Genomic DNA, 24,286 nt, shown 5'->3' with positions numbered 1-24,286 from the left:
GACCCTTGCTCCACATGTCCTTAATAGTTGAGATCCCTATCAGCGCCCACTTATCGAATCCCCTTGCTTACCCAACTTTTCCGAATCAAAAAGCGGGGTAGCTAGTGTCAGCTTGTCCCTGTACCCCAAGGAACTCGTGGCATCATGCCAAATCTTCATTGCATGTTTAGTTGGTCCTGTCAAATCCAGCTTCGCTGGCTTAGAATACAGTGCCCTGCTGTAGCTGCCCCCTGGGAGGAGCAATTTGTCCATAGCGTATCCGTGATCAGCTACGGGCCCATATGTTCCATGGTTAATTGCAGCTAGCTGGGAAGCCCAATAATAACGTTTGATATCTGGAAGGGCAATACCTCCGTCATACCATGGGAGCGTCAGCTTGGCTAGAGCAATACGGGGTCTTCCCTCCAATAACAGCCCACGCTGTAGTCCCTCTACCTCGCGGAAATAACTAGCTGGCACTACATCCAAAGTATTCTGAAGGGCATAAAGGAAGCGAGGCAGAGATATCATCTTGAAGAGGGCCGCTCGGCCCAACAAAGAGATCGGAAGCTTTCGCCAATGAGCGGAGTCACTCTTAAGCCTCTGCAATGGGGGTAGAAGATTTTCAATGTATCTGACTGCCGGGTCTAGAGAAAGAAAAATACCCAAGTATCTGAATCCACCCGTATTGATCTGGATGGGGCAGTTTCTAGGGGGAACCGGGGTCTCCCCCCTGAGGACATACAACAGAGATTTCCCCCAATTAATGAAGAGTCCGGAGTTTTTACCAAAGGAGGCCAGAACATCGCACACCACCATGAGGGATTTCCGAGGGGAGGTCAGGTAGAGCAGAATATCATCCGTGTATAAGGAGATCCGATCTTCCCAATCAGGGGACCACAGTATTCCCCGAATTGATGGTTCCCAGCGAATCCAAGCCGCCCGGGGTTACATAGCCAGAGAGAAAAGGAGGGGGGAGAGTGGATAGCCTTGCCGAGTGCCCCGACCCAAATGAAAGAGTGCCGAGACCCGGCCATTAACCACTATTTGGGCGAGTGGCTCGGCGTATAGTAAACACACCCATCCAATAAAATCGGGCCCAAATCCAAATTTAGCTAGGACCGCCCACAAATAGGACCATTCCATGGTATCGAAGGCCATGGTCGCATCAAGGGAAGCGATCACGGCTGGTTCCTGCAGAGTGTGAGCCCTAGCTATCACGCCATTTAATCTGCGTAAGTTCAGGGCCGTATTTCTATGGGGAATAAAGCCTCACTGGTCCGGGTGGATCAATCCACTAATCACTTTGACCAGACTATTAGAAAGAAGCTTGGCCAATATTTTGGGCTCAGCATTTAATGAAGAAATAGGACTATAAGAGGCACACTTAGTCTTTGGCTTACCTTCCTTATGGATTACCACCACCGATGCCATTCTCTGATCCAGAGGCAGAATTCTTCTCTCCCGGGCCTCGACAAAAAAAACCCTAAGGTGATGCGCCAGCTTATCTGGACTGACCTTATACAGCTCGATTGGGAGCCCGTTAGGTCCTAGTGCCTTACCCGAATTCAACAAGCGAATGGCTTGAGCTATTTCATCTACTGTTAGGGCAGTATCCATAAAATCACAATCCTCTTTAGACAAACAAGGGAGCCGTATATCTCGAAGCAGCAAATGGGAGTCTTCCTCCGGCCGATCCGAGCCCGAGGTATACACAGTTTGAAAATACGCTGCAAAGCTATCGACAATACTCTGGGGGTCGGTAAGCAACTCCCCCTCATCTGTAACAAGTTCTGGGACGACACGCCCGACACTATCTCTCTTATCCAACCAAGCAATAAGCTTCCCTGCCTTATCCCTGAGATCTTAAAGTTTACCCCTCTGCTCCCTGCCGAGAGGCCTTGCCCTATCAGTGACCAAAGATTTATAATCATGTTGTTTAAGGCTCAGGATATGTAAGTTAGCCTGCATCACCCCTTGCTCCAATTCCCCCTCCAACCTACCAATCTCAGTCTCCGCCTCAACAATCTCTTTATCCCTTTCCTTTTTCGTTACGGCTATCAATGATAAAGCTTGACCCCTGATGACCGTTTTAAATACCTCCCAAGGAGACACCAAAGAGGGCACCGATCCTTCATTATTTTTAAAATAATCATCTAGAGCCTTGATGAGGTCCCTACGGGTTTTGGGATTCCGCATATACCAGGAATTAATAGGGGCGACCCTACCTGCTGAATTCGAAGCGACACAAAACCGGATCCAAAGCGGGGAGTGGTCAGAGATACCCCTGGCAAGGTGAACCGCTTCAACTATATAAGATGCTTGAGCCGCTGGGACCAGACAATAGTCCAGATAGGAGAGGCTACCGTGTGCACCTGAGTGAAATGTGTATTGCTTCTTGTCTGGGTGGAACAGTCTCCAACTGTCCACCAAACACAATGCATCTAGAAAGTCGGGCATCCACCTCTGGGCACGCCCTGTATCTCGTGGGGGATATCTGTCAAGGACACCAGAAACTACAGCATTGAAATCTCCACCTAGGATCAAAAGCCCCACCGGCAGTTCGAGTAACAGCTTTCCCAAATCAAAGAATGAGGCAGATTGCAGACCCGGGGGGACATAGGTCGACACGAGGGTAAGAACATGTCCCTCCCAACGACCCGAGATCCCAACATATCTTCCCCTGTCATCCACCCACATAGAGTCTATCACCAAGGGGAGCGCCTTTCGAATCAGGATACCTGCCCCCCTGGACCCAGACGTGAACCCTGCATGAGTCACTAACTTGTACCCCATTCTGTGCATCACTAGAGGAGGAAGTATGACGTCATTCACCTTAAGAATGGCAAGCGGCGGGGAGGAGTCTAGCGATATCTGTAGTGTTTCAGACGGCCTCCCTGTTCCTCCGTGCATTCGCCTTCGTGTTCATTCAAAGGCGAATGCACGGAGGAACAGGGAGGCCGTCTGAAACACTACAGATATCGCCATTCCTGACGACAAGACTATCAAGTACATGTGCATAATCTAAAGAGCACATCGCCACATCTAACCAATCCTTGGTTGGGGAACAAGAAATCCCGATTTTAGAAATCTCTTCTACTAATAAAGTGGTCCCTCCGTGCAAAGAGAAGGCTCTGGGGCTTAAAATACAAGCTTTTAAATGTGTGATAACCATCAGAACAAAGTCCACGACAAGACAACGACTTGAAGCAATTGATAAGCTTTATTTTAAGTCAAAATACAGATACGTCAAATATTTTTAAAATCCTGATGAAGGTGTAAAGACTGAATAGCACCGAAACGCCGCGTCGACTTCTTTGGAAACTTTGACTGTATTTGATTTATTGTGACACCTTTTTTGAGGTTCTTTTAGTTGGTTTTTAATTCTGTTTTAGATTGTAACCCAGTTGGGAGGTTTGAATAAATTTCGAAATTATGTTTATTTCGCTGTATGTGCCCATTACTTAATTTTAGTGCATTTCTGTGGCTGGCTTATATTAGATTGTTGTTTAGATCACCTCTATAATTGTGCAGAGACCCCCTAGGTATAGCTTTTCCCAGAAATTACAGTCTGCTACGCTAAACAGGGACTTTCTTTCTACACGATGGTCTGAGCATGCACTCACCTTCGCTCTCCCCTCTTGGTGTCGAGGATGGTGATGGTCCGAGCGCGCACTCACCTTCGGTCTCCTCTCTCGGTCTCAATGATGGTGATGCTCTGAGTGTGCACTCGCCTTCGCTCTCCTCTCTCATTGTCGATGATGGTGATGGTCTGAGCGCGCACTCACCTTCGCTCTCCTCTCTCATTGTCGATGATGGTGATGGTCTGAGCGCGCACTCACCTTCGCTCTCCTCTCTCGTTGTGGATGATGGTGATGGTCTGAGCATGCACTCACCTTCGCTCTCCCCTCTTGGTATCGAGGATGGTGATAGTCCGAGCGCGCACTCACCTTCGGTCTCCTCTCTCAGTGTCGATGATGGTGATGGTCTGAGTGTGCACTCGCCTTCGCTCACCTCTCTCATTGTCAATGATGGTGATGGTCTGAGCGCGCACTCACCTTCGCTCTTCTCTCTCATTGTCGATACTGTTGATGGTCTGAGCATGCACTTACCTTAGGTCTCCTCTCTCGTTGTCGATGATGGTGATGGTCTGAGTGTGCACTCACCTTCGCTCTCCTCTCTCATTGTCAATGATGTTGATGGTCTGAGCGTGCACTCACCTTCGCTCTCCTCTCTCATTGTCGATGATGGTGATGGTCTGAGCGTGCACTCACCTTCGCTCTCCTCTCTCGTTGTCTATGACGGTGAAGGTCTGAGCGAGCACTCACCTTCGCTCTCCTCTCTCGTTGTCTATGACGGTGATGGTCTGAGCGTGCACTCACCTTCGCTCTCCTCTCCCGGTGGTGCATAGAATGACAGGCCCAGGGATATGATGGCAGCTATCTCCAGGATGATGAGGGTGACGTCCTGCAGAGCCTCCCAGACTAACTGAAGGAAGGTTTTGGCCTTCTTTGGTGGGATGAAGTTCATGCCATAAATCTGTTTCCTCTTCTCGAAGTCGGCCAGGTTCTCCGAAAGACCTAAGGCAGGGAAGACAGAGAGACAGAGGCGAGCATCAGAGACAGGTCCAGTGAGCAGGAGGAAGGCCATGGGGAAGGGAGTCAAGATACAAAGCACAGAACAACAATCAAAGAATAGCAGCACTCAACAGGTTCAAGAATCACTGGACCAAGACAACCAGGCGAATGCACCAATCATGGGGAAGCACATTTGTACTCATGAAAACCAAGACTGTACTAACGATGGGGAAGAATGTCTGCACTCAAGAACACTAAGGGCCCGATTCACAGAACTAACTTAAGACAAAATCCTAAACTTACTACTTTTGGTATTCACAGAAGTTAGGATTTTGTCTTAAGTTTGTCTTAAGACAGACGTAAGACAAACTTAAGACAAAATCCTAACTTCTGTGAATACCAAAAGTAGTAAGTTTAGGATTTTGTCTTAAGTTAGTTCTGTGAATAGGGCCCTAAGAGACTGCACTTAACATGCTAAAGCATCTCTGCACTCAAGAAAACAAGGAGACTGTACTAATGATGGGTGTTGGACTATTTTGCAGGGTCATCCCTGCCTTACTCCTAGCCTTTTTTCTGACATGGTGTTGGTGGTTTTAGAACTCTGGGCACTTTAGCACTGCTTTCCAGTTTAAAGTGCGTGTGCTTTCTGTGGTAAACATGGTAAGATTGGTCAACAACTATTTGGCATATTTAATTTACCTGTCAGTCCCTTGTAAAGTGGTATCTCAGAGCCAGTAAATTAAATGCTACTGGTGGGCTTGCAGCACTGATTGAACCGCCACCAAAGTAGCCTTTACAACCTGTCTCAGGCCTCTGCCATTGCAGGGCCTCTGCGCACAGTGTTACTGCCGCTGTGACGTGACACCTAAAGTGTGTGCCACGTCTGTGACACCCCCTTTTACTGCATGTCAGTCAACCCTAAGGTAGGCTCTAGCTAGCCCTGTGGCCAGGGTGCATTGTAGGTAAAAGGTAGGGCATGTACCTTAAGTGTGTCACATGTCCTGGTAGTGACAAACAGCCATTTTGGTTTCTCACTGCTGTGAGGCTGCCCTCTCATAGGAATGCATTGGGGATTCCCTGATAAGTATTTCAGTAGTAATTCCTGATATAAGAGGAGCAGCATGATCAAGTTTGGTATGTTTGGAATGGTAATAATAAATGTTGCGCGATGGTGTGCGCAAATTTATTATCACTCTTTTAGAAATCCTTCTTTTAGAAGTTGGCATTTCTGTGTGCTATGTGTCTGCCTGCCTGATGTGTATTGCATGTCTGGCTCTGGAGTGACAGGGGCTGGTGAGGTGTGTGGCTCCAGGGAGGGCAGGGTGAGTCAGCGCTAGGCTGAATAGGAGATCTGCATTTGGAGTAGTGGGAGGAGTAGTCCCCTGACCATGAATAGGTCTGTATCTGCCTAGGTGAATGCTGAGGTCCGAGCCTGCCTGACAAAGGAGGGTGGAAGCCTGGCAAACAGAGTGCTTCAACACCCCCCAGAACCAGTTGAGACTGGTTCCCCAAGCCCTGAGCCAGGGCAGACAAGGAGAAATAATGTATATATACTGGGGCTGTGACCCCATGAAAGTGTGCTTCCTTGCTTTGGGATACTTGCTGCTTGCTGGGCCCCAGGAAGAACCGCCACGAGGGACTGCCTCCCTGCTGGAGGGCCCTGTGAGCTGGCATGCCTGGGCCCAGCCTTGTGCCCTTGAAACTTGGGGATTCAAAGCGCCTCGTGAGCGCTGCACTGTTTCTTTTCTGGTGCTCCAAGACAAGGAGAGTGATGGAGCCTTGCAGCGCTGGGCTGCCAAAGTGTCCCTACTGCTCCAGGATGTGAAGAGCGTCCCGAGGGAATCCCAGCATGGGGATTCCCCCACCCCGCCTTAAGGTGAAGCGGGAGCCTAGCCCGCATTGTGGGTGCTTCAGAAATGATGCGGAAGCCCACCCCACATTTGTGTGCCTTGCGGAGTAAAGTGGGAGCCTACCCCACATTGGTGTGCTCCCCGGAGTGAAGCGGGAGCCCACCGTGCATTTTCCGAGGTCCGAAAAGCTCCACACCTCGAATGGGACCCGGAAGTCAGGCATCCGTGCCTGTTTGTGGGCGGGGCTGAGAGGCACAGAAACGGCATGTAGTTGGGCGGGGCTCCCGTACTGGTGGTAGCCCCACGTAGTGCAAGCGATGGTCCCAGGAGGGCGAGACGGAGCCTCGTGGGCTCCCCCCGCAACAAAGAAGCCGATGGAAGGCCTGGTAATAAAAAATAAATAAAAAATAAATAAAAAATAAATAAATAAAATAAAAAAATTGGAACAGACTCCCAATAGGCCTGAGACTGGAAAAATCCGAGACTAAATTTAGAAGTCTCTTAAAAACCCACCTGTACAACCTGTAATGTAGTTTGCAGGTGGTTGTGTTGCTAATTCTGCTTGCTTATCTTCTCTCCATAGAGCGGGGACATGCCGGGATGGCGTCGCAAGGCGCTTTATAAACAACTTTATTATTAATATTAATAGGCGTGGTCACCCCTACGAGAGGAGACGCTCATCCAGAGGCTCCCCTGCTGATAGGTACGGAGGAGTGAAGCCATGCCGTGAAGCCGCAGGGGTCCGAATTGCCAGAATGAGGGTAAGTCTGGCCAGCGAGGGAGTTTCCATGCAGGAGAGGCCGAGTGAGGTGTCCCCACCACTGGAGACATTTTGGTGTATAGTCCTGGAGTGGGGCTCGAAAGGCACTGTGTGCCTTAGCTAATTTCACCCGCTGCCCCGCCGGACAGCGGGCAGCTGCAACGTGGGGGCAATTTGCTCCAGAAGTCCCGAAGTGGGTCTTCAAAGGCACTGTTGTGTCAGTGTTCACTTTGCACACAGCTGCACCACAGGAGCGCAGGCAGCTGCAACGACGGGGGCATGCTTATTGTGATGAGGAAGGGGTGAGTTGCAACCCCTGCCCCAGTGTGTTGCACACCTTGGTTTCGCTGCTTTGGCAGCCGGAGGGCTACTTGGGAGGCCCTATAATTGCAAGCCCCAACATTTGGGACAAAGGACATTTGAGCCCCAGAGAAGGCCAGTTGGCCTGGGGTCATTTGGAGTACCTGTGTGCACTGGTAGGGCGCAAGGCCCCAAAGGAATGCATAATGCATTTAAGCTAAAGGTGATGTATGCACATGGGGGGTGTTACTATGGTGCACTCCTCTAAGTTTAATTTATGCATAATGTGTATATGTCTAAAATGATGCAGACATAATGCGTTTATGATGCTTGTGATAATGCGAAGTACAGTATTTCTACCAGTAGTTGATGGTTACCTTATATTTGCTACTTGTGCTTTGTGATGGTTCTGACATTGGCCCTGTCATGTCTATAATCCCCTGTAAATTACTACGCTTTACACATTGCCTCTGGGATAAGCCTGCCTGCTTGTGCCAAGCTACCAAGGGGGAGAGCAGGGGTTATCTTGAGCGTGTAACTCACTTGCCCTTACTAGAGTGGTGGTTTCTGGCAGGCTGAGGTGCTTGCCCTCGCCTACCAAAAATCCCATTTGTAACAACGGGGAAGCATCTCTAAACTCTACAAAACAAACATTCAGTGATAAAGTGGCTGCAAACAAATATTAACATGGAAAATCAGGAATAAAGGATGACACTTTATCTTGGATCTTCAGAAATAAAGGGGAAGTGATGTAGTCAATATATTTCCAGGTTCCGGATGTTGTGACAAATCTATTCAACACTCAAATAATGGAGACCCGTAGGGGCCGATTCACAGAACTAACTTTAGACAAAATCCTAAACGTACTACTTTTGGTATTCACAGAAGTTAGGATTTTGTCTTAAATTTGTCTTAAAACAGATTAAAGACGGAGAACAGCCATTACAACGCGGGGATTACCCCGCACTGCCATTACAGCGCAGGGATTACAACGAAAGTCGTTACAACGACTTTCGCTGGAGGGCGCTGTTGGATAGGGAATAGCTTAATTTTCAATCCAACACCATCCCTACTGTCAACGTGGGCTGGAGTTGGAATAGAAAATTAAACTATTCCACTATCCAGCACCCTCCAGCGAAAGTCGTTGCAACGACTTTCGTTGTAATCCCCGCGTTGTAATGGCATGCGGGGTAAAAGCCCGCCCTGTAATGACATACAACCGACTTAAGACAGACGTAAGTTAGGATTTTGTCTTAAGCCTGTTTTAAGACAAATTTATGACAAAATCCTAACTTCTGTGAATACCATAAGTAGTAAGTTTAGGATTTTGTCTTATCGGTCCCCCGACAAGTCCTGGGCTTGTAAGCAGATGAAGGACAGCAGTACAATACAGTCCACAAATTGATTATATACACGTCTTATTAAAGCACATCATGTTATTTTCGACCTTTATTCCTCTCTGAACAAGACGCCAGAACCCAGCAAAGTGATTTTCGGTCCTGCAGGATGGGCCCAGGAGGGGCCATGGCGGCCGGTGGCCCTGGGGCCCTGGAGCGTGTGTTTTGTGACCTCGTCCAGATTAAACACCCCTGGACAGCTGTTTTCACAAGCCTCTGAGATGCTGTACAAGTGACAGCAGGTCCAGTGGGGCCAGGACACTCCTGGTAGAGGATGGCAGGAAACTCAAGAATGAACAAGAATTGGCAAAGCCAATAGGTCTCACAGAACCAAGAGCTACTGGCTGCGTCCATACATTTGAGCAAGTTATAGAGCAGCGCGGCTGGTGCGCATCATGGCTAAAAGTTAGGAAAAAACTCTGATATTTCAAGAGTTGACCGCATCATAGCACTTTTTTTCTCATAACTGGTCAGGGTTGGCCACAAGGACAATGGGAGGGAGGGTTCAAAATTAGGGGTGGGCGGACATCTCCGTTCTGCCCACGGAATGCGTGGAATTTTGCCTGTTCCGCATTCCGCAAAGTAGGCGGAGCAGGAAAATCTCCACACACTCGCGGCGGAGCGGAGTTGGCCTCCCACCCTCCTCCCGCCCGCACTGTTAAAAAGTAACAATTTAAAACACCTTACCTGATAGGCGGCGTCCCCAGGCTTCTCTCTTCCTCCATCGCGACTACTTCGCCGATCAGGTAAGGTGTTTTAAATTGTTATTTTTTAATGTTTTAATAGTGCGTACGGGAGGCAGGCAGCGCGTAGCGGAGCTACGCGAGTGTGCGGAGATTGGTTCCGTCTCATTGGCACTCCGCGCAGCCCCGCTATGCCCACAACGCCCACCCCTATATTGAAATAATGGGCAACATGGAAATAGAAGCGAGGATGGGAGGGAAGGAAGTAAGGGGCAAAGGGATGTAAAAGAAAAACAAAAAACAACTATGATATGTCCATCGCTGGCCGCGGACGTGCACTTTTTTTCTGGCAGCACAGACGAGAGGGTGGGAGATGGGAGTGGGAGCAGAACAAGCAACACGGACAGGGGGTGGGAGGGGAAGAAGAAACACAGACAGGGGGTGGGAGGGGAAGAAACAACACAGACAGAGGGTGGGAGGGGAAGAAGCAGCACAGACGGGGGTGGGAGGGTAAGAAACAACACGGACAGGGGTGGGAGGGTAAGAAGCAACACAGACAGAGGGTGGGAGTAGGAGAAGCAACACAGACAGAGGGTGGGAGGGGAAGAAGCAGCACAGACAGAGGGTGGGAGGAGAAGAAGCAACACAGACAGAGGGTGGGAGGGTAAGAAGCAACACGGACAGGGGTGGGAGGGTAAGAAACAACACGGACAGGGGTGGGAGGGGAAGAAGAAACACAGACACAGGGTGGGAGGGGAAGAAGCAGCACAGACAGAGGGTGGGAGGAGAAGAAGCAAGACGGACAGAGGGTGGGAGGAGAAGAAGCAACACAGACAGAGGGTGGGAGGGGAAGAAGCAACACAGACAGAGGGTGGGAGGGGAAGAAGCAACACAGACAGAGGGTGGGAGGAGAAGAAGCAACACAGACAGAGGGTGGGAGGGGAAGAAGCAGCACAGACAGGGGGTGGGAGGGGAAGAAGCAACACGGACGGGGTGGAAGGGTAAGAAGCAACACGGACAGGGGGTGGGAGGGGAAGAAGCGACATGGACAGGGTGTGGGAGGGGAAGAAGCAACACAGACAGGGGGTGGGAGGGGAAGAAGCAGCACAGACGGGGGTGGGAGGGTAAGAAACAACACGGACAGGGGGTGGGAGGGTAAGAAGCAACACAGACAGAGGGTGGGAGGGGAAGAAGCAACACAGACAGAGGGTGGGAGGGGAAGAAGCAACACAGACAGAGGGTGGGAGGAGAAGAAGCAACACAGACAGAGGGTGGGAGGAGAAGAAGCAACACAGACAGAGGGTGGGAGGGGAAGAAGCAGCACAGACAGGGGGTGGGAGGGGAAGAAACCACACGGACAGGGGTGGAAGGGTAAGAAGCAACACGGACAGGGGGTGGGAGGGGAAGAAGCAGCACAGACGGGGTGGGAGGGGAAGAAACAACACGGACAGGGGTGGGAGGGTAAGAAGCAACACAGACAGGGGGTGGGAGGAGAAGAAGCAACACAGACAGAGGGTGGGAGGGGAAGAAGCAACACGGACAGGGGTGGGAGGGTAAGAAGCAACACAGACAGGGGGTGGGAGGAGAAGAAGCAACACAGACAGAGGGTGGGAGGGGAAGAAGCAACACAAACAGAGGGTGGGAGGGGAAGAAGCAACACAGACAGAGGGTGGGAGTAGGAGAAGCAACACAGACAGAGGGTGGGAGGGGAAGAAGCAGCACAGACAGAGGGTGGGAGGAGAAGAAGCAACACAGACAGAGGGTGGGAGGAGAAGAAGCAACACAGACAGAGGGTGGGAGGGGAAGAAGCAACACAGACAGAGGGTGGGAGGGGAAGAAGCAACACAGACAGAGGGTGGGAGGGGAAGAAGCAACACAGACAGAGGGTGGGAGGGGAAGAAGCAGCACAGACAGGGGGTGGGAGGGGAAGAAGCAACACGGACAGGGGTGGAAGGGTAAGAAGCAACACGGACAGGGGGTGGGAGGGGAAGAAGCAACACGGACCGGGTGTGGGAGGGGAAGAAGCAACACAGACAGGGGGTGGGAGGGGAATAAGCAACACAGACAGAGGGTGGGAGGAGAAGAAGCAACACAGACGGAGGGTGGGAGGGGAAGAAGCAACACAGACAGAGGGTGGGAGGGGAAGAAGCAACACAGACAGAGGGTGGGAGGGGAAGAAGCAACACAGACAGAGGGTGGGAGGGGAAGAAGCAACATGGACAGGGTGTGGGAGGGGAAGAAGCAACACAGACAGAGGGTGGGAGGGGAAGAAGCAGCACAGACAGGGGGTGGGAGGGGAAGAAGCAACACGGACAGGGGGTGGGAGGGTAAGAAGCAACACGGACAGGGGGTGGGACAGAAAGAAGCAACACAGACAGAGGGTGGGAGGGGAAGAAGCAACATGGACAGGGTGTGGGAGGGGAAGAAGCAACACAGACAGAGGGTGGGAGGGGAAGAAGCAGCACAGACAGGGGGTGGGAGGAGAAGAAGCAACACGGACAGGGGTGGGAGGGTAAGAAGCAACACGGACAGGGGGTGGGAGGGGAAGAAAGAACACGGACAGGGGGTGGGAGGGGAAGAAGCAACACGGACAGGGGGTGGGAGGGTAAGAAGCAACACAGACGGGTGGGAGGGGAAGAAGCAACACGGACAGGGGGTGGGAGGGTAAGAAGCAACACAGACGGGGTGGGAGGGGAAGAAGCAACACGGACAGGCGGTGGGAGGGGATGAAGCAACACGGACCGGGGGTGGGAGGGGAAGAAGCAACACGGACAGGCGTGGGAGGGGAAAAAAGCTACACGGACAGAGTGTGGGAGGGGAAGATGCAACACGGACAGGGTGTGGGAGGGGAAGAAGCAACACGGACAGGGGGTGGGAGGGGAAGAAGCAACACAGACAGGGGGTGGGAGGGGAAGAAACAACACAGACAGGGGGTGGGAGGGGAAGAAGCAACACAGACAGGGGGTGGGAGGGGAAGAAGCAACACGGACAGGCGTGGGAGGGGAAAAAAGCAACACGGACAGGGTGTGGGAGGGGAAGAAGCAACACGGACAGGGTGTGGGAGGGGAAGAAGCAACACGGACAGGGGGTGGGAGGGGAAGAAGCAACACAGACAGGGGGTGGGAGGGGAAGAAACAACGCAGACAGGGGGTGGGAGGGGAAGAAGCAACACAGACAGGGGGTGGGAGGGTAAGAAGCAACACAGACAGGGGGTGGGAGGGTAAGAAGCAACAGGGACAGGGAGTGGGAGGGGAAGAAGCAACACAGACAGGGGGTGGGAGGGTAAGAAGCAACACGGACAGGGGTGGGAGGGGAAGAAGCAACACGGACAGGGGGTGGGAGGGGAAGAAACAACACAGACAGGGGGTGGGAGGGGAAGAAGCAACACAGACAGGGGGTGGGAGGGGAAGAAACAACACAGACAGGGGGTGGGAGGGGAAGAAGCAACACAGACAGGGGGTGGGAGGGGAAGAAGCAACACGGACAGGGGTGGGAGGGGAAGAAGCAACACGGACAGGGGGTGGGAGGGGAAAAAGCAACACAGACGGGGGTGAGTGGGGAAGAAGCAACACAGACGGGGGTGAGTGGGGAAGAAACAACACAGACAGGGGGTGGGAGGGGAACAAGCAACACAGACGGGGGTGAGTGGGGAAGAAGCAACACAGACGGGGGTGAATGGGGAAGAAGCAACACAGACAGGGGGTGGGAGGGGAAGAAGCAACACGGACCGGGGTGGGAGGGGAAGAAGCAACACAGACAGGGGGTGGGAGGGGAAGAAGCAACACGGACAGGGGGTGGGAGGGGAAGAAGCAACACGGACAGGGGGTGGGAGGGGAAGAAACAACACGGACAGGGGGTGGGAGGGGAAGAAACAACACGGACAGGGGTGGGAGAGTAAGAAGCAACACAGACAGGGTGTGGGAGGGGAAGAAACAACACGGACAGGGGGTGGGAGGGGAAGAAGCAACACGGACAGGCGTGGGAGGGGAAGAAACAACACGGACAGGGGGTGGGAGGGGAAGAAGCAACACGGACAGGGGTGGGAGGGTAAGAAGCAATACAGACAGGGTGTGGGAGGGGAAGAAACAACACGGACAGGGGGTGGGAGGGGAAGAAGCAACACGGATAGGGGGTGGGAGGGGAAGAAACAACACAGACAGGGGTGGGAGGGTAAGAAGCAACACGGACAGGGGGTGGGAGGGGAAGAAGCAACACGGACAGGCGTGGGAGGGGAAGAAGCAACACGGACAGGGGGTGGGAGGGGAAGAAGCAACACAGACAGGGGGTGGGAGGGTAAGAAGCAACATGGACAGGGGGTGGGAGGGGAAGAAGCAACACGGACAGGCGTGGGAGGGGAAAAAAGCAACACGGACAGGGGGTGGGAGGGGAAGAAGCAACACGGACAGGGTGTGGGAGGGGAAGAAGCAACACAGACAGGGGGTGGGACAGGAAGAAGCAACACAGACAGGGGTGGGAGGGGAAGAAGCAACACAGACAGGGGTGGGAGGGTAAGAAGCAACACGGACAGGGGGTGGGAGGGGAAGAAGCAACACGGACAGGCGTGGGAGGGGAAAAAAGCAACACGGACAGGGTGTGGGAGGGGAAGAAGCAACACAGACAGGGGGTGGGACAGGAAGAAGCAACACAGACAGGGGGTGGGAGGGGAAGAAGCAACACGGACAGGGGGTGGGAGGGGAAGAAGCAACACGGACAGGGGGTGGGACAGGAAGAAGCAACACAGACAGGGGGTGGGAGGGGAAGAAGCAACACAGACAGGGGGTGGGAGGGGAAGAAGCAACACGGACTGGGGTGAGGGGTAAGAAGCAACACGGACAGGGGGTGGGGGGTAAGAAGCAACACGGACAGGGGTGGGAGGGGAAGAAGCAACACGGACAGGGGGATGGGACAGGAAGAAGCAACACGGACAGGGGGTGGGGGGTAAGAAGCAACACGGACAGGGGGTGGGGGGTAAGAAGCAACACGGACAGGGGGTGGGAGGGGAAGAAGCAACTCGGACAGGGAGTGGGAGTAAAAACCAAAATGGACACTAGGGGGACAGGAAGAAGCAACATGAACGAGGAGGACAGGGACAGAAGAATTAAAAATAGTACCTCATTCACAGTACAATCAGCAGAAGGACACTAATTAAGATGAAGCGATCAGTACTTGGTCCATGCTGCTCATGAAAGAAGAGGAAGTGAAGCTGGCAGGCGCTGGTCAATTAGGAGGCGGTAAGTAAGAGTGACAACGAAGCCAGCCAATGGTAATCAAGGGCTGGGCTCTAAGCCCCTCGTAGCATACAGTATCTCTTGCAAGCGCTGTCTTAGGCGAGACCTAAAAACAGTTGATAGTAGGCTCTGTATGAGACAACTGCTGCACGACCCAGAGAGCACAGATGTGGCAGACGGGGAAGGTACAGACAGGGTGCCTGGGACTGGCGGCCATCTTGGAGGTTTAGGGAAATCTGGAACCCCATGGGTTTATACATCGATAAAGAAAAAGCATACAATGGAATTACAGAAGAGATAGCTAGGACAGGACACAGAGTACAGTTGGAAGCTTGAGGAGTGAGACCTCAGAAAACACCAAGAAAGAAAAAGGAAAATGCAGCTGGAATTCACTGAGACGAGGCGTTTTGGAATCACGAGAATTTAGTCATTGAGTAATTTTACTGAACGTTTTCTTTTCCCATTTGCTCTTCAGTACTGCTCCCTCACCCTTGATTGTACTAAGTTATATTAACCCATTCCGTGCTCGTGTCGGCCAGAGGCCGACGCTAGAACTACCTCGCGGGTGCGGTGAACGACCGTTGCCCGAGGCAGCTTCGCCCACTCTGTAGAACGCCCACACCGCGGAACGGGTTAAAGTTAACAAAAATAACAATTAACAACAGAAAGCGCGTGTGTTGCTGAACTCCTGGAAAGTCCCATTCTGCTCCACTTGTGAGATTGCCCCTCAGGCTTCTGAGGGGCCACCGGCCCGGGGCTAGTGAGTGCCCACTGCCCACTCACACTCAGCACCAGCATCACACTGAACCAGTCCGCTGGGTCGAGGTATTTGCAGCAATTGCCCAGCGTGCCCAGGTGACATGCTCAGGTGTCATACCCAGCTGGGCTGCACAGGTGACATGCTGAGGTGGCATACACAGCTTGGCTGCCCAGGTGACATGCTCAGGTGGCATACCCAGCTGGGCTGCCCAGGTGACATGCTCAGGTGGCATACACAGCTTGGCTGCCCAGGTGACATGCTCAGGTGGCATACCCAGCTGGACTGCCCAGGTGACATGCTCAGGTGGCATACCCAGCTGGACTGCACAGGTGACATGCTCAGGTGACATACCCAGCTGGGCTGCCCAGGTGACATGCTCAGGTGTCATACCCAGCTGAGCTGCACAGGTGACATGCTCAGGTGGCATACACAGCTTGGCTGCCCAGGTGACATGCTCAGGTGGCATACCCAGCTGGGCTGCCCAGGTGACATGCTCAGGTGTCATACCCAGCTGAGCTGCACAGGTGACATGCTCAGGTGTCATACCCAGTTGGACTGCACAGGTGACATGCTCAGGTGACATACCCAGCTGGGCTGCCCAGGTGACATGCTCAGGTGTCATACCCAGCTGAGCTGCACAGGTGACATGCTCAGGTGTCATACCCAGCTGGGCTGCCCAGGTGACATGCTCAGGTGGCATACACAGCTTGGCTGCCCAGGTGACATGCTCAGGTGGCATACCCAGCTGGACTGCCCAGGTGACATGCTCAGGTGTCATACCCAGCTGGACTGCCCAGCTGACATGCTCAGGTGGCATACCCAGCTGGGCTGCCCAGGTGACATGCTGAGGTGGCATACCCAGCTGGACTGCACAGGTAACATGCTCAGGTGGCATACCCAGTTGGACTGCCCAGGTGACATGCTGAGGTGGCATACCCAGCTCGACTGCACAGGTGACATGCTGAGGTGGCATACCCAGCTGGGCTGCCCAGGTGACATGCTGAGGTGGCATACCCAGGAGGGATGCCCAGGTGACATGCTCAGGTGTCATACCCAGCTGGGCTGCCCAGGTGACAAGCTTAGGTGACATACCCAGCTGGGCTGCCCAGGTGACATGCTCAGGTGACATACCCAGCTGGGCTGCCCAGGTGACATGCTCAGGTGGCATACCCAGCTGTGCTGCCCATGTGACATGCTGAGGTGGCATACCCAGCTGGGCTGCCCAGGTGACATGCTCAGGTGTCATACCCAGCTGGGCTGCCCAGGTGACAAGCTCAGGTGACATACCCAGCTGGGCTGCCCAGGTGACATGCTGAGGTGGCATACCCAGCTGGGCTGCCCAGGTGACATGCTCAGGTGTCATACCCAGCTGGGCTGCCCAGGTGACAAGCTCAGGTGACATACCCAGCTGAGCTGCCCAGGTGACATGCTCAGGTGTCATACCCAGCTTGGCTGCCCAGGTGACATGCTCAGGTGGCATACCCAGCTGGGCTGCCCAGGTGACATGCTCAGGTGGCATACCCGGCTGGGCTGCCCAGGTGACAAGCTCAGGTGGCATATCCAGCTGGACTGCCCAGGTGACATGCTCAGGTGGCATAGGCATATGGGCTGCACAGGTGACATGCTCAGGTGGCATACACAGCTTGGCTGCCCAGGTGACAAGCTCAGGTGGCATATCCAGCTGGACTGCCCAGGTGACATGCTCAGGTGGCATACCCAGCTGGGATGCCCAGGTGACATGCTCAGGTGGCATACCCAGCTGCGCTGCCCAGGTGACATGCTCAGGTGTCATACCCAGCTGGGCTGCCCAGGTGACATGCTCAGGTGGCATACCCAGCTGGGCTGCCCAGGTGACATGCTCAGGTGACATACCCAGCTGGGCTGCCCAGGTGACGTGCTCAGGTGTCATACCCAGCTGGGCTGCCCAGGTGACATGCTCAGGTGGCATACCCAGGAGGGATGCCCAGGTGACATGCTCAGGTGGCATACCCAGCTGGGCTGCCCAGGTGACATGCTCAGGTGGCATACCCAGCTGGGCTGCCCAGGTGACATGCCCAGGTGGCATACCCAGGAGGGATGCCCAGGTGACATGCTCAGGTGGCATACCCAGCTGGGCTGCCCAGGTGACATGCTCAGGTGGCATGCCCAACTGGGCTGCCCAGGTGACATGCTCAGGTGGCATGCCCAACTGGGCTGCCCAGGTGACATGCTCAGGTGGCATATCCAGCTGGGCTGCCCAGGTGACATGCTCAGGTGGCATACCCAGCTGGGCTGCCCAGGTGACATGCTCAGGTGGCATACCCAGCTGGGCTGCCCAGGTGACATGCTCAGGTGGCATACCCAAGAGGGATGCCCAGGTGACATGCTCAGGTGGCATACCCAGCTGGGATGCCCAGGTGACATGCTCAGGTGGCATGCCCAACTGGGCTGCCCAGGTGACATGCTCAGGTGGCATGCCCAACTGGGCTGCCCAGGTGACATGCTCAGGTGGCATATCTAGCTGGGCTGCCCAGGTGACATGCTCAGGTGTCATACCCAGCTGGGCTGCCCAGGTGACATGCTCAGGTGACATACCCAGGAGGGATGCCCAGGTGAGATGCTCAGGTGGCATACCCAGCTGAGCTGCCCAGGTGACATGCTCAGGTGGCATACCCAGCTGGGCTGCCCAGGTGACATGCTCAGGTGGCATACCCAGGAGGGATGCCCAGGTGACATGCTCAGGTGGCATACCCAGCTGGGATGCCCAGGTGACATGCTCAGGTGGCATGCCCAACTGGGCTGCCCAGGTGACATGCTCAGGTGGCATATCCAGCTGGGCTGCCCAGGTGACATGCTCAGGTGGCATACCCAGCTGGGCTGCCCAGGTGACATGCTCAGGTGGCATGCCCAGCTGGGCTGCCCAGGTGACATGCTCAGGTGGCATACCCAGCTGGGCTGCCCAGGTGACATGCTCAGGTGGCATACCCAGCTGGGCTGCACAGATCACATGTTTAAGAAGCATGCCCAGCTGTGCTGCCCAGTTAACATGTTTAAGCAGCAAACACAGCTTGATTGCCCAGGTGACATGCTCAGGTGGCATACCCAGCTGGGCTGTCCAGATAACATGTTTACGCGTCATACCCAGATTGGCTGTCCAGGTGCATTGCCAAAGTGGCATGCTTAGGTAGCATACTCAGGAGGGATGCCCAGGTGACATGCTCTGGTGGACAGGCTCAGGTGACATACCTCAGGTGACAGGCCCAAGCGGCACGCCCAGGTGGCATGCCCAGTGTCTTGGCCTGCTGTCATGTCAGTGGTCATGTGGTTGCGCCCAGGATGCATCACTTTCACGGTGTGGGTCAAGAGAGTACATGGAAATGACCTGTACTTCCGGTCTCGTGCCGGCCGGAAGCAGAGGTTTGTCGCGTGGGCTAGTGCAGTGACACCTGTGGGAAACAATTCTCTACTTCCGGCCGGAAGTCTTATAAGGCTGCGCTTGCAGGGTTGGTCCTCGCGCGAGTAACGTATGTTCCTGACCTTGCGACCGGTCCAGAGATGACCTGTACATACAGTGCCCTGCGCGTCATAGGTCTGTTCACTACCACTTCCTATTGCCAAAGAGGCTCCGCGTTTCAGGGTCCCTCCAGGTCTGGCTCCTTGAAGGGCCCGGGCGTGGCCCTCAGGGACCCTCCAGGCCTGGCTCCTTGAAGGGCCCCGGGCGTGGCCCTCAGGGACCCTCCAGGCCTGGCTCCTTGAAGGGCCCCGGGCGTGGCCCTCAGGGACCCTCCAGGCCTGGCTCCTTGAAGGGCCCGGGCGTGGCCCTCTGGTCCGTCTCTGACACCCAGTCCTGTTGGCTGGCACACCTGGTCAGCTGGGGGTTGGAGAGGGCCGGGAGGGGTGCGGCGGGTGGTTACAGCCTCGGGATGGAGACGAACATTCACAGTCAGGCCATGTTAGGGCACATGTACTGCTGACCGGCCACACCCTGCCGAAGTGCTAAAAGAAACTTTGGGACATATTTACAAGGGCTTTGTCTCCGCTTTTTTGGCTTAAAAAGACAAAAAGCAGAGATAAAACTATCGCCCTATTTACAAGAGGGTGCTACCATGCCTAATCGCATGTTAGCACCCTTTTCCCCAACGCCTCCCTTTGCATCTCTAATGAGATGCAAAGTGGGCGTCGCTGGGCGTACCCCGGATGGACAACCTTGCAAATGTCGCTGATGTTCACATCGCGATATTTACAAGGCGGCCCCAGCATTTTAGCACACGTTCGTTTTTGGAGAAAACCACTGCTACCAGGGCGATAAATTCCAGAGATAGCCTGCAATAACAAAATTATTGCTAAGCATGGCCAGCGATAATTATCGCTGGCCGCTGATAATATGCCACTTCATTTCTTGGGCCTGGCTGGAGAGACCTTTACCTTTTGTTTCTCAGACCTCATGATGGCCAGAAAAATCAGGTAGATGCTGCTCCGCTGAGGAAATGACATCATCATGACGTAAACAGCATGGGAATACATTGAGAACAATACAAAGACATGTCTTTAATTAGGGTAGTATCATGTTATATGATGCCTGCCTAAGTAGTGATGCTATTAGCATCGCACAGCTAATGCCTTAAAAGAACACACCATGTGTGTGCCCCCTTCCGGTGCATGATACAAAGTAGTGCCGAACGGCTAATGCGTGCTGCTGTCGCACCCCACGCACGTCACCAGTGACGTCACTGCTGTCTGAGCAGCGCCAGGCCAGGGCTCTTCAAAGAGTGACTCACTGTCTGAGGGCTTTTGAGACCGGTGACCGTCCTCTGTCCCTCTCAGAAACAATGCTGCCCTCCAGGCCTGGCCTGTGGCTGACCTGCTCACTCCCACTCAAACAAAACAGGTTTGCTTACGTAAGAATTATTGGCTTTGCCGATATGTTTCAGCCATGTTGTACACCAAGGTGGCTACTATTCAGTATGGGTAAAAGTTAGTGGAATATAAGAGAGCGGCGTGGAGTGTCGTAAAGTGGAGTACAGTGGAGTGTTATGGAGTGGAGTAGAGTGGAGTGGATTGGAGTGAAGTGGAGTGCAATGGACTGGTATATAGTGTTGCGCAGTGTGGGGGAGTGTTGTGGAGGGAGTAGAGTGCCATAGAGGGGAATGGCATGGAGTGGTGTAGAGCAGAGTGGAATGCCGCAGAGGATGTTGTGTAGATTGGAGTAGAGTGTCGTAGAATAGAATAGCATAGAGAGGGGGGTAGATTGGAGTCGAGTGCAGTGGCATAGAGTGGATTAGGGTAGTGCATTCATAGAATCGAGTGTAGTAAAGTGGCATGGAGTGGCGTAGAGGGAGGTGCGTAGATTGGAGTCGAGTGCAGTGGCATAGAGTGGATTGGGACAGTGTATCATAGAATCGAGTGTAGTAAAGTGGCGTGGAGTGGCGTAGAGGGAGGTGTGTAGATTGGAGTCGAGTGCAGTGGCATAGAGTGGATTAGGGTAGTGTATCATAGAATCGAGTGTAGTAAAGTGGCCTGGAGTGGCGTAGAGGGAGGTGCGTAGATTGGAGTAGAGTGCAGTGGCATAGAGTGGATTGGGGTAGTGTATCATAGAATCGAGTGTAGTAAAGTGGCGTGGAGTGGCGTAGAGGGAGGTGTGTAGATTGGAGTCGAGTGCAGTGGCATAGAGTGGATTAGGGTAGTGTATCATAGAATCGAGTGTAGTAAAGTGGCGTGGAGTGGCGTTGAGGGAGGTGCGTAGGGTGTTGTAGAGCGTCATAGAATGAAGTCGAGCATCATAAAGTGGAGTATCGTTGAATGGAGTGTCATAGAGTGGAATGTTGTCGAGTGGCCCGTAGTGAAGCAGTGTACAGTACAGTAGTGCAGACTAGATTGGCATAGAGTGCAGTGGCATAGAGTGCATTGGGGTTGTGTATCATAGAATCGAGTGTAGTAAAGTGGCATGGAGTGGCGTAGAGGGAGGTGCATAGATTGGAGTTGAGTGGAGTGGCATAGAGTGGATTGGGGTAGTGTATCATAGAATCGAGTGTAGTAAAGTGGTGTGGAGTGGCGTAGAGGGAGGTGCATAGATTGGAGTCGAGTGGAGTGGCATAGAGTGGATTGGGGTAGTGTATCATAGAATCGAGTGTAGTAAAGTGGTGTGGAGTGGCGTACAGGGAGGTGCGTAGATTGGAGTCGAGTGCAGTGGCATAGAGTGCATTGGGGTTGTGTATCATAGAATCGAGTGTAGTAAAGTGGCATGGAGTGGCGTAGAGGGAGGTGCATAGATTGGAGTCGAGTGGAGTGGCATAGAGTGGATTGGGGTAGTGTATCATAGAATCGAGTGTAGTAAAGTGGTGTGGAGTGGCGTAGAGGGAGGTGCATAGATTGGAGTCGAGTGCAGTGGCATAGAGTGGATTGGGGTAGTGTATCATAGAATCGAGTGTAGTAAAGTGGTGTGGAGTGGCGTAGAGGGAGGTGCGTAGATTGGAGTCGAGTGCAGTGGCATAGAGTGGATTAGGGTAGTGTATTCATAGAATCGAGTGTAGTAAAGTGGCGTGGAGTGGCGTGGAGTGGCGTAGAGGGAGGTGCGTAGATTGGAGTCGAGTGCAGTGGCATAGAGTGGATTAGGGTAGTGTATTCATAGAATCGAGTGTAGTAAAGTGGCATGGAGTGGCGTAGAGGGAGGTGCGTAGATTGGAGTAGAGTGTTGTAGAATAGAATAGCATAAAGGGGGTAGATTGTCTTAGAGTGCGGTGGCGTAGAGTGGATTGAGATAGTGTATCATAGAATCGAGGGTAGTAAAGTGGCGTGGAGTGGCGTAGAGGGAGGTGCATAGATTGGAGTCGAGTGCAGTGGCATAGAGTGGATTGGGGTAGTGTATCATAGAATCGAGTGTAGTAAAGTGGTGTGGAGTGGCGTAGAGGGAGGTGCGTAGATTGGAGTAGAGTGTTGTAGAATAGAATAGCATAAAGGGGGTAGATTGTCTTAGAGTGCGGTGGCGTAGAGTGGATTGAGATAGTGTATCATAGAATCGAGGGTAGTAAAGTGGCATGGAGTGGCGTAGAGGGAGGTGCGTAGATTGGAGTAGAGTGTTGTAGAATAGAATAGCATAAAGGGGGTAGATTGTCTTAGAGTGCGGTGGCGTAGAGTGGATTGAGATAGTGTATCATAGAATCGAGGGTAGTAAAGTGGCGTGGAGTGGCGTAGAGGGAGGTGCATAGATTGGAGTCGAGTGCAGTGGCATAGAGTGGATTGGGGTAGTGTATCATAGAATTGAGTGTAGTAAAGTGGTGTGGAGTGGCGTAGAGGGAGGTGCGTAGATTGGAGTAGAGTGTTGTAGAATAGAATAGCATAAAGGGGGTAGATTGTCTTAGAGTGCGGTGGCGTAGAGTGGATTGAGATAGTGTATCATAGAATCGAGGGTAGTAAAGTGGCATGGAGTGGCGTAGAGGGAGGTGCGTAGATTGGAGTAGAGTGTTGTAGAATAGAATAGCATAAAGGGGGTAGATTGTCTTAGAGTGCGGTGGCGTAGAGTGGATTGAGATAGTGTATCATAGAATCGAGGGTAGTAAAGTGGCATGGAGTGGCGTAGAGGGAGGTGCGTAGATTGGAGTAGAGTGTTGTAGAATAGAATGGCTTTGAGGAGGAGGTAGATTGTCGTGGAGTGGCATAGAGTGGATAAGGGTAGTGTATCATAGAATCGAGTGTAGTAAAGTGGCGTGGAGTGGCGTAGAGGGAGGTGCGTAGGGTGTTGTAGAGCGTCATAGAATGAAGTCGAGCATCATAAAGTGGAGTATCGTTGAATGGAGTGTCATAGAGTGGAATGTTGTCGAGTGGCCCGTAGTGAAGCAGTGTACAGTACAGTAGTGCAGACTAGATTGGCATAGAGTGCAGTGGCATAGAGTGCATTGGGGTTGTGTATCATAGAATCGAGTGTAGTAAAGTGGCATGGAGTGGCGTAGAGGGAGGTGCATAGATTGGAGTAGAGTGTTGTAGAATAGAATGGCTTTGAGGAGGAGGAAGATTGTCGTGGAGTGGCATAGAGTGGATAAGGGTAGTGTATCATAGAATCGAGTGTAGTAAAGTGGCGTGGAGTGGCGTAGAGGGAGGTGCGTAGGGTGTTGTAGAGCGTCATAGAATGAAGTCGAGCATCATAAAGTGGAGTATCGTTGAATGGAGTGTCATAGAGTGGAATGTTGTCGAGTGGCCCGTAGTGAAGCAGTGTACAGTACAGTAGTGCAGACTAGATTGGCATAGAGTGCAGTGGCATAGAGTGCATTGGGGTTGTGTATCATAGAATCGAGTGTAGTAAAGTGGCATGGAGTGGCGTAGAGGGAGGTGCATAGATTGGAGTCGAGTGCAGTGGCATAGAGTGGATTAGGGTAGTGTATTCATAGAATCGAGTGTAGTAAAGTGGCATGGAGTGGCGTAGAGGGAGGTGCGTAGATTGGAGTAGAGTGTTGTAGAATAGAATAGCATAAAGGGGGTAGATTGTCTTAGAGTGCGGTGGCGTAGAGTGGATTGAGATAGTGTATCATAGAATCGAGGGTAGTAAAGTGGCATGGAGTGGCGTAGAGGGAGGTGCGTAGATTGGAGTAGAGTGTTGTAGAATAGAATGGCTTTGAGGAGGAGGTAGATTGTCGTGGAGTGGCATAGAGTGGATTAGGGTAGTGTATCATAGAATTGAGTGTAGTAAAGTGGCGTGGAGTGGCGTAGAGGGAGGTGCGTAGGGTGTTGTAGAGCGTCATAGAATGAAGTCGAGCATCATAAAGTGGAGTATCGTTGAATG

General features: G+C 52.9%; 1 protein-coding gene across 1 annotated transcript in view; it reads right to left on the bottom strand.

Moving 5' to 3' along the window:
• ATP2B3 (ATPase plasma membrane Ca2+ transporting 3) overlaps positions 1–24,286 on the bottom strand; it is a 633,319-nt gene that overhangs the window by 264,976 nt on the left and 344,057 nt on the right. The window contains exon 4 of the mRNA XM_078664571.1: positions 4,362–4,559. Within this exon, the coding sequence (XP_078520697.1) occupies positions 4,362–4,559 (198 nt within the window). The remainder of the gene's footprint in view (positions 1–4,361; positions 4,560–24,286) is intronic.

Source organism: Lissotriton helveticus, chromosome 10 (assembly GCF_964261635.1).
Source record: "Lissotriton helveticus chromosome 10, aLisHel1.1, whole genome shotgun sequence".
Taxonomy (NCBI): Eukaryota; Metazoa; Chordata; class Amphibia; order Caudata; family Salamandridae; genus Lissotriton; species Lissotriton helveticus.
This window is presented reverse-complemented; position numbering and strand designations above follow the sequence as displayed.